At 42.2% G+C, this 13,055-nt stretch overlaps 1 protein-coding gene across 1 annotated transcript in view; it reads right to left on the bottom strand.

The window, feature by feature from the left end:
- LOC126258329 (uncharacterized protein C05D11.1-like) overlaps positions 1 to 13,055 on the bottom strand; it is a 123,764-nt gene that overhangs the window by 91,924 nt on the left and 18,785 nt on the right. Inside the window, exon 5 of the mRNA XM_049955634.1 lies at positions 4,442 to 4,651. Coding sequence (XP_049811591.1) covers positions 4,442 to 4,651 — 210 coding nt within the window. The remainder of the gene's footprint in view (positions 1 to 4,441; positions 4,652 to 13,055) is intronic.

The raw sequence follows: 13,055 nt of genomic DNA, 5'->3' as shown, positions 1-13,055 counted from the left end.
ACAGTCCGGACACCTCATAGAGCTGGGCACAAGCGAGTGAACAATTAAACATGTGGAAGTAGACCACAACACGAGGTGTGAGCTAGGTCGCAGACAACTGATGCCAGCATAAGAACTGACAGGCCTGGTCTATTACTGCCAACAGGTAAATACTTGGGTCAGTGGTTCTGTCCATAAAATGCTTGATGCACACTCCTGCCGCACTACTCTGCTGCGACACACGCATCTCACCTGTGTATCCATCAATGTCTGCTGGCAGGGATACTAAATCTGCCCCCACTAGAAAGGCTTTGAAAGACCAAAAATGGCCAGCTTTGTGCCAAGATCTGCTCCGTAAAAGCCTGAGAGGCCTTGAGATTCCCCAGCAGCTGATCTAGCCCAGAAGTAGACAAAGCACTTAGTGTCTCCGAAGTGGCGAAAGACTGCACAGGCCTGCATCAGTACGGACAAGGACTCACCCGTGTGCATATAGGGAAAGGAAGGCAATGGTTGCAATTGCATTCACTCTGTAGCTAGAGTCACTGGAGCCTATTCCACGGGTGTAAGTAGGACAACAGCAAATGTGGACACTGCCGCAACTAGTAGCCTCCTACCAACAAATCACTGACTAATCCCATTGCCCAGCAGGCGAGGTGAATGGCAGCGTCATGTTTCCAACAGATTTGCAGCAAGAAAACTAAATGGTGCACTGTCTCATGACGAGCCAGAAACAGACTACTACTTTTCGTTCCTGATCTTCACATGAAGTACTCCACTTCAGAGTTAGTGGCCAGGTGAAATGGGACAGTACTTACATGCTGGATACCACTGCACATGCAAAAATCTCCAAACTCCCATGACACAAATTACCATCTGTGGTAGAACACAAGGGTCCACAGGAAGCTTTTGCTAGCAAAAACTACGGGCAACCCACAGATAGTAGCTGTCGACAGCAACTTACGGGAAAATGGATAACACATTCACTACTAAAAACCATGTGCTTTCAAAAGGGGCTGGAAAAGTTGATGTGCACGTGATCCAAGTGTGGTGCAGGATGGCCAAGGGGAAAACGGAAGCAGCAGCACCCATAATTTTCTTCACAAACTGCACCAGCCTGCACAAAATGTTCGATATCACAATCAATTGCCAGCCAGTAGACACAACGCCATGCCAGAATCTTTGTACCAGACATAACCCAATGCAGTGACTGCAGCAGCTGGAAGTATGCGAGCACGTTATGCTGGAGGGAAATCATACTCCAGCTTTGCTCCTCCATGGCAAGCAGAGAACCCACCCTGGCACAAGCTGAGGGGGCCAGGTAGGAAGTGAGCATTGTCTGCTATGAGGTACCGCCCAATACAAAAATGAGAGCTTCCTGTTGATCAAACTACGGATCTGGTACTGCTTGCAACTGTGATAGTGCAGCTGTATCAGCAAGCTAGATGGTTAACAACTAATGTCATAGCTATAATTACTGAGAAAGAGTGCTCATCTCTGCAAGCAGTAGGCAGTCCTATCCAGAAGCTTGGAACAATGAATACGGAGACCAGCAGCATGCAGCTAGTGATGAGTGGGAACTTCGCTCCATACAAGAAATCGTGAAACTTTTTAATACTAAAAATGATAGCCATTGTCTCCTTTTCCACCCATGAATAATTACATTGACCACTGTAGGTGTCTTCAATGCTTTAGCAATGGGATGCTCAGTGCCATATGGGTCCTGATGCGATAGAACTGCACCTATGCCATACTGGGACATTTCGGAGGCCTGTGTTAACAGCTTATCCAATGTAAAGAAGCAAAACAGGGAGTGGATGGCAGAGGTGTGTGGCCTGGGGGTTGAACTTAGTATAATAAGAAATCTTACCCACAAAGGATTGGAGCTCCTCCAGGTGCTTGGGTGCCAGTAGGTTGACGATGGCTCTGACTTGCCTGTTCGAGGGTACAAGGCCACCTTCGCTAAGCACATACACCGCACATGGTACCTATGTATGGACAATCCTGTCTAACATCCACCACCTGACAGTCATGGCAGGACTCCTAACTTGTCCACTATGCAGAAACAGAGACAGAAGGAGACTGACACTGATTGGCTAAGAAATTGGAACCACAGCTCTTCAACTTACAAATATCTGCCGACCTCACTGCAGATGAAGGCAGGTGGCACACAATCCACCAACAACGGAAGCGCACATCGGCTCAGCAGAAAGTAAGACTGCTTGGCCAACCCTTCAGGCCACTTTTAGTTATTTAGTACACACATCTAACATCGCCACCTGCCAACTTTCATAAAGTGCATCCCTTGCCACTGCCATAAGTTCTTGTGATTCAGTAATCTGGGCAACTTTGGCTAAAGCAGGGTCAAACAAGGCCAATGCCCTAGCTTGGATCTCGACGTCAGGTGCTAAATGGACAATCATATTCATAATTAGCAAGTCTGCATATGAGGTAGGACAATGGAGACACTAAAATACATTTGCAAAAAATGATCTTTCACATGTTGCTGACTGAGGCTGCTTACATCTACCTGGAGGCACTTGTGGTGCTGGTTAAATTACGACTGTGCCACCACCACATGGGCTTCATGTAAAACATAATGCATCAGCAGCTGACAGAACACCTGAAAGTTAAGTTTCCTGGGCTCAGCGGAAGACTTCAAGTTTTGCACAATTTTCTACTACCCCAAACTGTTGGACAATAACAAGGCAGCCTCATCAGCAGGATTTATGATACACATTACTTGACAATGCAGCAAGAACCAGCACAAGGAACTTCCCCACTTTTCCATTGATGACTCATCAAAACCAGCAAACGGCAAGCTTCTCTGCAAACATCTAGTCCACCATCAGCACAGTGTGCAAGCAGATCCATTCTGTTTGAGCACCTCCTGCAGCTGCACTTGATACTGGTTGTGCTTCAGCTGCGGTTGCTTCTGGAAGCACAACTGTTCCTGCTAGTATCACATAAAATATGTGCCCATGATGACTACAATTTAACACTATGAAAATAGGGAAAGTATTACATACATAAGAATGTCCACTTCACCACTCTCGTATAATACACAAAGCCACAAAACCATCGCTGTCGGCTCAAATACAACTCTTCCAGCCAACAGGTTCGACAACAAGCCAGGGATCTGAACTCTTGAAGAGGGAACAAAACACTATGCAAGTGACTCTATGGTGAAACGGGCAAAACAAAAACTTGACCAGCACAAGCTACTGAACAATTAAGCACAGAGAAACAGAACATAGCGCAAAGCGAAGGCCACATACAAGGTAGCTGATACCAGCATAAAAACTGACAGGCCCAGCCTGTAGCTGCCAACAGGTAAACATCTGGCTCAGTGGTTCTGCAATAAAGTGCCTGATGGGCGCTGTCTGCGACAGTTGCCACATTACTCTGCTGCAAGACACACACCAGCTTGTCTGCATTAATACCAATATCTGCTGGTTGACAGTTGGAGTGCTGACGCCAAAGTTTTCAGATAGTCTCTGTAACCAGTTATGCTGGTCACTGATGCGGTACATAAAGGGACTGTGTAAACCCTTCAGCATCAATTACAGCCTGAAGATGGCGCACTGAAGCACCGAACTCATACCTACAAAATAAATAAAATCATAAATATGGCTACAGGTGTTTCATTTTCTCACAATAGTAAATGGCTGTCATTCCCAAGACCTCCCGTCAAAAGGATGGGCATACAATGTTGATAGTGTTCCCCCTTCAAGACTTCTAGATTATTAGAGAAGTTTTCTTGCTAAATTGGTTTTGCATGTTCCTCAGCAACCAGCAGACCACACCCTCCTCCCATTAGTGTACCAAACTGAGTTCTGGCAGATCATATTTGCTTCTTACACCACTCCCCAACAGTTACACTCCTTCCAGATAAGACTGATTACAACTTTCTACCAAGCACAGACCAATTTTGAAAAAAGAATTCCGAGATGATCAACTATCCAAGGGGGAAATTACTCTAACCTTCCTGTAAAATATTAAAACTGAACATAATAATTTATAGAATGTCGATAATGCCTTAACTATGTGAGAAAAATTATGATAGTGTATAAAAAATTAGGAATGGCAGCCACTCTGCTGTAGTTGATTGATGTGTAGTGCATGTGAGTGTTGTATGTGTGAAATGTGCACATAGGCAATTATTCACAAATAAGAGCAGTTGTTCAAAAGCCAGTTAAGTCTCTCTGCTGTTAGGAGGATGTTTTTGCTGCATACAATGATTAGCAATATGTGACTGTTTGCCATTCATCATATGTATTTATTAAATCAAATTACATATTTTTTTAAATAATTTAATAGAAATATAGACAGTACCTGAGCACTAAATCACGTTTTCTGTGAAATACATTACACTGCATTTCACTCCATATTTAGTTTTGTTACACAAAACAAAGTTTCGTCACATATTGCATATGTGCACAAAATTAACATTGCTTCTATTTACCTTTGTGTTATCAGTGCTTTCCCTCAAGTTCTTCATAATGCCTCCAGTTTCTGATTTATAGCCACAGACACCAGGGTAGACACCTCGTACCATTGCCAAATGAGATCTTGATTCGCCCATGTTTTCACGGCCTTGCATTTCACAATAAACCACCCCAGCATCTTCCCCTTCTTCTGTGATGTGGTGAACTTCAGTGATGAATCCGGAGTCCTGAAAAACAAAGGAAATGTTATTCACCAATTCACGTGCTTTATTTATAATTATATTAATTAAGCTATTGCATATCAATCAACTACTGTATATTCTACATTTACTGAGCTCTAACAACACTTCACACTTCAACTTACTGTAAAAAATGTAGGCTGACATTACTATGAGCATTATTCCTAACATTATGTGGGTATTTGCAAGCCACGTACGCAGAGATTGTGCTTCAACTTTTTTCAATTTTGTTTTTAGTTACCAAAACTTTAAATTTTCTGTCCTATACCTGTGGACAACTAGTTAAGTACTTCAACAACGGAATAAAATACCACTCTGAACCTCAAACAAGACTGTAAAGATAGTTTGGAAGCCTTTTCCATGTGATTTTTCTTATTCACTGGTATGATAAAATAGCAAAATGTTAAGAATGCTCCTAGAAAACTTCAAATACATGTCAGGTATGGAAAAGCAGCAGACATCAAATCTAAGCATCTTCTTAACAGATTTTCAAACAACGTAGATTATAATTCAGGGTCCCTATAACATGTTAACGCTTCCATACTACTACAAACATTAGTGCCTACTCTGCAATTCTCCAATAACATGATGTTAAATTGCTTCATTATTGAAAGATTCACATGAAAAATAAGAAGTAGGTCCTTCTTTTCAGTGCACAAAAAAAAAATTTACAACATAGAAATCAGCCTTCATAACATTCTGGTTGGAACACCCATTTAAGATAACCACTCATCATATAATTGACGCATTAAGTGGTAGACAGTCACATAACTTAAAATTTGGAACATGTACTTTAGCTTTTCTCTGATTGCTGGGACTCATACAGTATCAGTCAGGTCACAGCACAGGACAATGCACCTGTACTTATTAGCTCGGCATCAAAAGGACAGTGTCCGAATGCTAAACTATTAATTTTGTATATGGTTTTTGTGCCTTTCTCTACTCAGTGGTACACCCAAACGATCAGTGGTTACTATTTCCACTGCTTATGACCTAGAAGTGGTTAGGATGTATACGTGGACAAGGAAAAAAAATTCCTGGATTATTCCCAGATATCCCAATTAAAAAATATATTTTCTCCAGGGAGAAAATACACTTTTTCCGTGCTAGGTGACAGTAGGTTTTCCGTAGATTTTTTCCTTTGGAACTGTAAAACTTATCAATCCTTTGAATGGTTTACATTTTATACACTGGCGTAGAACCCCCAGAAGAAGGGAAAAAAAAGAAAAAAAACGGGGGAGAGAAGTCTTGGAAAGACTTTTGATGAAAAAAAGGAGAGAAGTTTCGGAAAGACCTTTGATGTGCAGCAACATATACGCTGCATATTTTCGTATTACAGATGTATAAATTCGAATTCCACCAAACACAGCACGTTAGTTTCTGGAGCTTTGAAATTGGGATTGCGATGTCCTTTTGCAAGCCAGTCATATCTCTTGCCACGTTATCTCGCCAGCTGATGACAGCAGATATTCAGAGCATTGGACACGTGTTATAGTTGGCCAATAGCCAGATCACTGTTACGTAGCGCGAACACACAAAGAGGAAAAGTTAATGGTTTACATAAATATATATAGTATAGCTACAAAAAAGCTTAGCTTTCACATACACTATTGGTCTCTAAGATTAATAAGCTACAAGAGAAGCTAAGCTTTCACATGTAATATTGATCTTTTTTCCGTGTGTTGTACTTTAAGATACATCACACAAATGTGCCAGTAAATTTAAAATAATGACACAAATGTCTGGTCTTCTGGGCTCGAAATTCTTGTAAGTGGCAGGTCCTCAAAGCGTTCAGTTTTAAATGTAATTTAAGAAATTCATCCAACTTACTCACACGTAACATATTTATCTTGCGTAAAAAGAAATTTACTTGGAAAGTAACGCTTTTCGAACGGTTCGATTTAGCAGTTGCCAGAGAGCGCCAGACAACAGGCATTATTGTACGTGCACAGCTACAGTGGTTTAGAAAGCCCTCATGGCCGTACGTATAAAGCACTAAGAAAGCTTACATTACGTCACAAAAGAAACAGGACATCAGACGAAACTCCAAGAGCATCGGGATTTCGTAAACCATACTGAGATGCATAATTCGGCTTGAAGTACACATTGGTTTTTTCCAGATTCACACTGACGTAGGTCCCGTCTGATATTAAGCTTTTCAGTGTAGCTTAGGGGATGTAAATTTTTTTGGAGTACCAGTAGTGTACTACCTCATATTTGGTTCTTTATTACGGCATAATGCCATACATGGCAGAAGATGAAAACATGCACTTGAAATTCAGCGAACAGTTGGAACAAAACACTTTGTTTCAAATAAATTTATTGCCTCAGTGGAAAGATTAATAAAGCCAAATTTCTTTAGCAAACTGACAAAAATAATTTCATTGTTCTGCAAGGCGCTTAATGCTTGACTGCTAATAATTTGGAAATAAAATCAGAAAACTGAAACTAATAATATAATTTTGCCCTCTGTAATTATGTGAAAGTATAATAATTCACTTGATAGCTCCCGGCCGCAGTAATCCGTTTTGTTTTCATTTGATGTGGGAGCTGTAAACAAAGAGGAAACAGCGGAGTCACTTAACGCAAACAGGAGTCAGACGGATACTAGCCCCCTCCCCACTACAACTCAGACAACTCTGCGCGTGCGCGAATCTGGCTCCTATGGCGCACGAGAAAAATTTTACTCGTTAGCATCTGGCTGCTTGCTGCTACAGCTAACAGCCACACTTCAAGTAGCGGGAAGCGGAAGAAGGTACTGCTCATACGCAAGTCAACTGCGCATGCGCATGAGCCCGCTGGCAACTGGTCAAATGAACCTAACGTAAACGGTTGTGACATCACGCTCATAATAGAAAGCAGTTTATTGTTACGAAGTATTACATAGTCTTCGCCCTAAGGCCTTTGACATATTTTTGCTGTTTGCAGATGCTTGTGCATGCACAGTGTTTTATTGTTTTAAGTGGCGCATTTTCTTTGCCACTGAAGTTTTTTTTTGTCTCATTTATATTTTATTGCTGCAGTATCATTCTCCAGTAGCAGGATACAGTAACATTCTTTGCTAGAAAATCAATTCTTACCAGTCAAAACTACAAAAATTTAACTGAAAGCTAAAACAATGAAAAATTTCCGAGTTATTCTCAGTTTTCTGTCGGATGAAAAAATTCCCAGGTTTTTCCCGGATTTCTCGGTTGTCCCGGGTAGACCTGGTAGACATGTTCTGCTCTACAAAAACATTTTGACAATCAACTATCTTTAAGAAACAACTTTGTAAGTCAGAAAATTACTTTTTTGATAGCATATTTCAACAATACTTCTTTTTGGAAATTAATTTATCTCTTTTGGATCAACACCATCTCATAACACTACAGAGGGTACCATGCATGGTGCAAGGCTGAAGTTATTTATCTGTAATGTTCTGAGCTCAATGTGAGTTCTCACAAAATACAAATGGAATTTGTGATATCCGTGTTTTCCTTGTCATGAGTTTACATGAAGTTTGGTTCTGTGCCCTTTCTACAGTGTTGTATTTGGATTTCATGTTGTTTCATAATTTCAGCTTATCAACTATGGTTTTTGTTGTAGGGCTTAATTTAAAGAAATAATTGTTATCTGTCATCTGCATCTGTTGCCTTAGCATTTTTTTTTCTTCGTAATGCATCTCCGTAACTGAAAATGAAAGTCAATGCAATTGTGAGGAAAAATCATCAATCAAAGGTACTAAAAGGGTTAAAGCAGGACTGTTTCAAATCCCAGAAATTATCAATAAAGAAAGTTAACTAACTGTCTCTAAAAAAGCATGAAAACAGTTTAATGGATTTGAACTGAATGACTAGTTCTTTAAGCCAGATCTCTCACTGTGGCTTGAAAATTGAGATTTTTCCAGCACACTATACCTAGTTATTAAACAGAAAACAGTAATTAAACTGGCTGAGAATTAATTACAAAGTGTTTACAAAAATTGAGAACTGAAGAAGTACGTGCTTTTGTTTTCATCTAAATACAGCCATTAGTTTCCAGGCCTGAAAAAAAGAGACATTACCAAAGAATAAGGGTTTTTTTTTTAAAGAAATTGTGCTTTTCTCATAACATTTATCTCACAAAGACTTTATAAAATAGTGCTATATACATTATTATCAAAGTTAATACAGAAAATTAATAACTTAAATGTATCTGTTGGTTACTCAGCAAAATCTGTACAATATTTTTGTAGAGAAAATTACATTCTTAATTTTATTCAAATTATAGGGGTTAATGGGTGTCACTTTCCCTTTTCTATAGAGCCCAAATTTCACACACCTCATTTTTCTGTGCCACAGAAAAAACCTGACAAGTAGCTCAAAGGAAAAGAATACAACTCAGATAACAAGTGTCACCATAGCCTATCTCATCTCTTAAAACTCCCAATTAAGAATAAAGTTATTGTGTATTGCCCTAAAGCCTCAAGTAGATGTAGCATTTCTTAATTTTTGAAAATCATTTAACTCAGTACCACACCTACGCTTATTATCAGAAGTATAATCATACGGGGTATCAAGCAAAATTTGTGACTCGATTGGGGACTTTTTGGTAGGGACAATGCAGGAAATTTTCTTGGACAGGGAATCACCAACAGATATATAAGAAACTTTGGGTGTGGCCCAGGAAAATGTGATGGGACCCTTGCTGTTCATGTCGTACATTAATGACCTTGCGGACAACATTAGTGGTAATCTCAGACTATTTGTAGATGATGCAGTTATCTATATTTAACTACTGTCTGAAAGAAGCTGTATAAATGTTCAGTCAGATATTGATAAGATTTCAAAGTGATATGAAAAACACAACTTGCTTTAAGTGATCACGAAAGTAAAACTGTACACTTCACAAAACAGAAAAGCATAGTATCATATGACTATAATATCAATGAATCACAGTTGGAATTGGTTAACTTATACAAGTACCTGTGTGTAACACTAGGCAGAGAGATGAAATTAAATGAGCACATAGGTTCAGTTGTGGGTAAAGCAGGTGGTAGAGTTCGGTTTATTGATAGAATAGTGGGGAAGCACAGACTACAATGGAGATTGCTTACAAATCACTCCAGTCACCCATCCTACATTATTGCTGTAGTGTGTGTGGGACCTGTAACAAATAGGACTAAAAGGCGGGACAGAACATATACGGACAAGGGCAGCACAAATGGTCAGAGGTTTCTTTGATCTATGGGTGAGTGTGACAGATACTGAAGGAACTGGAGTGTGAGGCTATTGAAGATAGATGTAAACTATCTCAACAAAATCTACTGATGAAGTTTTAGGAAACAGCTTTAAATGATGACTCTAGGAATATACAACAACCCCCACACATCTCTGCAGTAGCGTTATCGAGGACAAGCTCAGCTTAATTACAGCACACACAGAGGCATTTAAACAATCATTCTTCCCAGGCTCAATACATGGATGGTTGGTTGGTTTAAAAGAGGGAGGGAGGGAGGGACCAAACTGCTAGGTCATCGGTCCCTCGTTCCAATTAAAATTATTACACAATGGTGGGAGTAAAATAATCGAGACATACAAAAAACAGCTGGAAGAAAGGAGTAAACCACAAGAATGACAGAAGGGCAACAAACACTAAAATGGACAAAATCGGTCAAGAAAACCACAGAGAGAAGCAAGAAACATGTAGAAGAAATCAAAACAAGAGAGCAAATCACCATGGGTGGCTGACCATGAGAATAAAAGCGAGAAGCCAGCTGCTCTGCAACACATTAAAACCTCCATCCTAAAAGTACTAGGGTGGAGGACACAAGAGGGACAAAGGACATACGCTAAAACTTAGAGTGAATGATAAAACCCATCCTCACGAATAAAACGTAAAATTAAAGCTGCTGTTGAGGCATTGCTGCCCAACACCGAAGGTAGGGTGCTGGGAAAGTCGAAAGTCTGCTGCAGAGCAGCTAAAAGTGGGTAGAGTCCATCAAGAAGTGGACGACCAACATTTTTGAGCCACAGGGACACTGAGGTGGGTCCTCGTGACTGAGGAGATAACCATGCATTAGACACGTTTGGCCAATGCGGAGCCGGCAGAGAACAGCTTATTCCCTGCGAAAGGACCGCATGGAAGACTTCCACACATTCATATTCTCCTTAATGACACGCAGTTTTTTGTGCATACTGTTATGCCATTCCGTCTCCCAAAGCTGAAAAACCATGCGACGTAAGACCGAACGCAGGTAAGTTTCTGAGATGCCCATCTCCTGAAGCGGTTTCAATGTAGCCTGTTTGGCCAGCCTGTCAGCAAGTTCGTTGCCTGGGATTCCGATGCACCACCGAACAACAGGACCGTTCCAGGACATCGATGGACTCCTCAATGGACAATACTCAAGGATGGTGAGGGTAGCACTGGTTGATAGCTCGTAGGCTGCTCAAGGAGTCAGTACACAGGAGAAATGACTCGCCACGGCATGAGCGGACGTGCTCAAGAACACTAGATATGGCCGCCAGCTCTGCAGTCAAAACACTGCAGTCATCTGGCAAGGAGTGCTGTTCAATATGTCATCAATGAACATATGCAAAGCCTACGTGACCATGAGCCATCGAGCCGTCAGTGTAAACCACTTTATGGCCCTGGTACATATCGAGAATCGAGAGGAAGTGATAGTGGAGAGCCGCAGGGTTAACGGAGTACTTAGGGCCGTGCGAAAGGTCCAGAAGAATCTGCGACCTAGGTCTACACCATGGAGGTGTATGTGAATGGTCCTGAAGGAGAGGTGGTAACGGGAAGGACTCCAGTTCAGACAGAAGGGACCGGACGCGAACCACAATCGTTTGTCCTGACCTGGGCCGCCGATGCGGGAGATGAACAGCCTTGACTGGGGAAAGGAGACAGTAATTTGGATGCACAGAACTACAAACGTGTGCAACGTAACTGGCGAGCAGCTAAGCACGCCTAACCTTCAATAGAGGGACTCCGGCCTTCACCAGGAGACTGGCCACCGGACTAATTCTAAAAGCTCCTGTCACTAGGCGAACGCCACAGTGGTGCACTGTGGCAAGTAAACGCAACGCTGAGGGTGCCGCCGAACAGTAAACCGGACTCCCATAATCAAGACGGGATTGAACAAGGGCTCTGTAGAGCTGCAGCACAGCAGCATAGGGCGATCTGCACCTCAGTTGATGTTGCTCAGGCAGCGCAGCAGAGGGCATTGAGGTGCTGTCAGCATTTCCGCTTAAGCTGACGAAGATGAGGTAGCTAAGTCAATCAGGCGTCGAAAACCAGTCCTAAGAATCGATATGTCTCCACTACAGTGAGTGGATTGTTATTACGGTAAAGTCTGGTTCTGGATGAACAGTGCGACGCCGACAGAAATGCACGACACACGACTTCACAGCTGAAAACTGGAAGCCATGGGCTAGAGCCCCATGACTGCTGCTTGTGAATGGCTTCCTGTAGGTGCCCTCAACAACACCAGTACTGGAGGAGCAGTACGAAATGCAAAAGTCACCCACATACAGAGAATGTGAGACCGACGGCCCTACAGCTGCTGCTAGACGATTAATAACCACCAAAAATAGACACACACTCAATACGGAGCCCTGCGGAATGCCATTCTCCTGAATACAGAGGGAACTATGGGACACACCGACTTGGACACGGAAAGTACGGAGCGACAGGGATTTTTGGATAAAAATTGGGAGCGGGCCATTCTCCTGAATACAGAGGGAACTAAGGGACACACCGACTTGGACACGTAAAGTACGGAGCGACAGGGATTTTTGGATAAAAATCGGGAGCGGGCCATTCTCCTGAATACAGAGGGAACTATGGGACACACCGACTTGGACACGGAAAGTACGGAGCGACAGGGATTTTTTGATAAAAATCGGGAGCGGGCCCTGGAGAACCCACTCATACAATGTGGCAAGGATATGATGTTGCCAGGTCATGTCGTATGCTTTACGTTACGTCCAAAAAGACGGCAACCAGATATTGGTGTCTGGAAAAGGCTGTTCGGATGGCAGACTCGAGGGACACAAGGTTATCAGTGGTAGAGTGACCCTGGCAGAAGCCACCCTCACATGGAGCCAGTAGGCCAAGTGACTCCAGGACACAACCCAACCACCGACACACCATACGTTCCAGCAGCTTGCAAAGAAAGTTGGTGAGACTGATGGGCCATTTGCTATCCACATCAAGTGAGTTTTGACCGGGTTTGAGCACTAGAATGATGGTGCTCTCCCGCCATTGCGATGGAAAGATGCCATCGTACCAGATTCAGTTAGAGATGATGAGGAGATGTCGCATGCAGTCAGATGACAGATGTTTAATCATCTGACTGTGGATCCGATCCGGCCCACGAGCTGTGTCGGGGTAATGTGCAAAGGCGCTGAGGAGCTCCCACTCTGTAAAT

Source organism: Schistocerca nitens, chromosome 1 (genome assembly GCF_023898315.1).
Source record: "Schistocerca nitens isolate TAMUIC-IGC-003100 chromosome 1, iqSchNite1.1, whole genome shotgun sequence".
Taxonomy (NCBI): Eukaryota; Metazoa; Arthropoda; class Insecta; order Orthoptera; family Acrididae; genus Schistocerca; species Schistocerca nitens.
The sequence above is the reverse complement of the archived record's forward strand: the minus strand, read 5'-3'. Positions and strand labels throughout refer to the sequence as shown.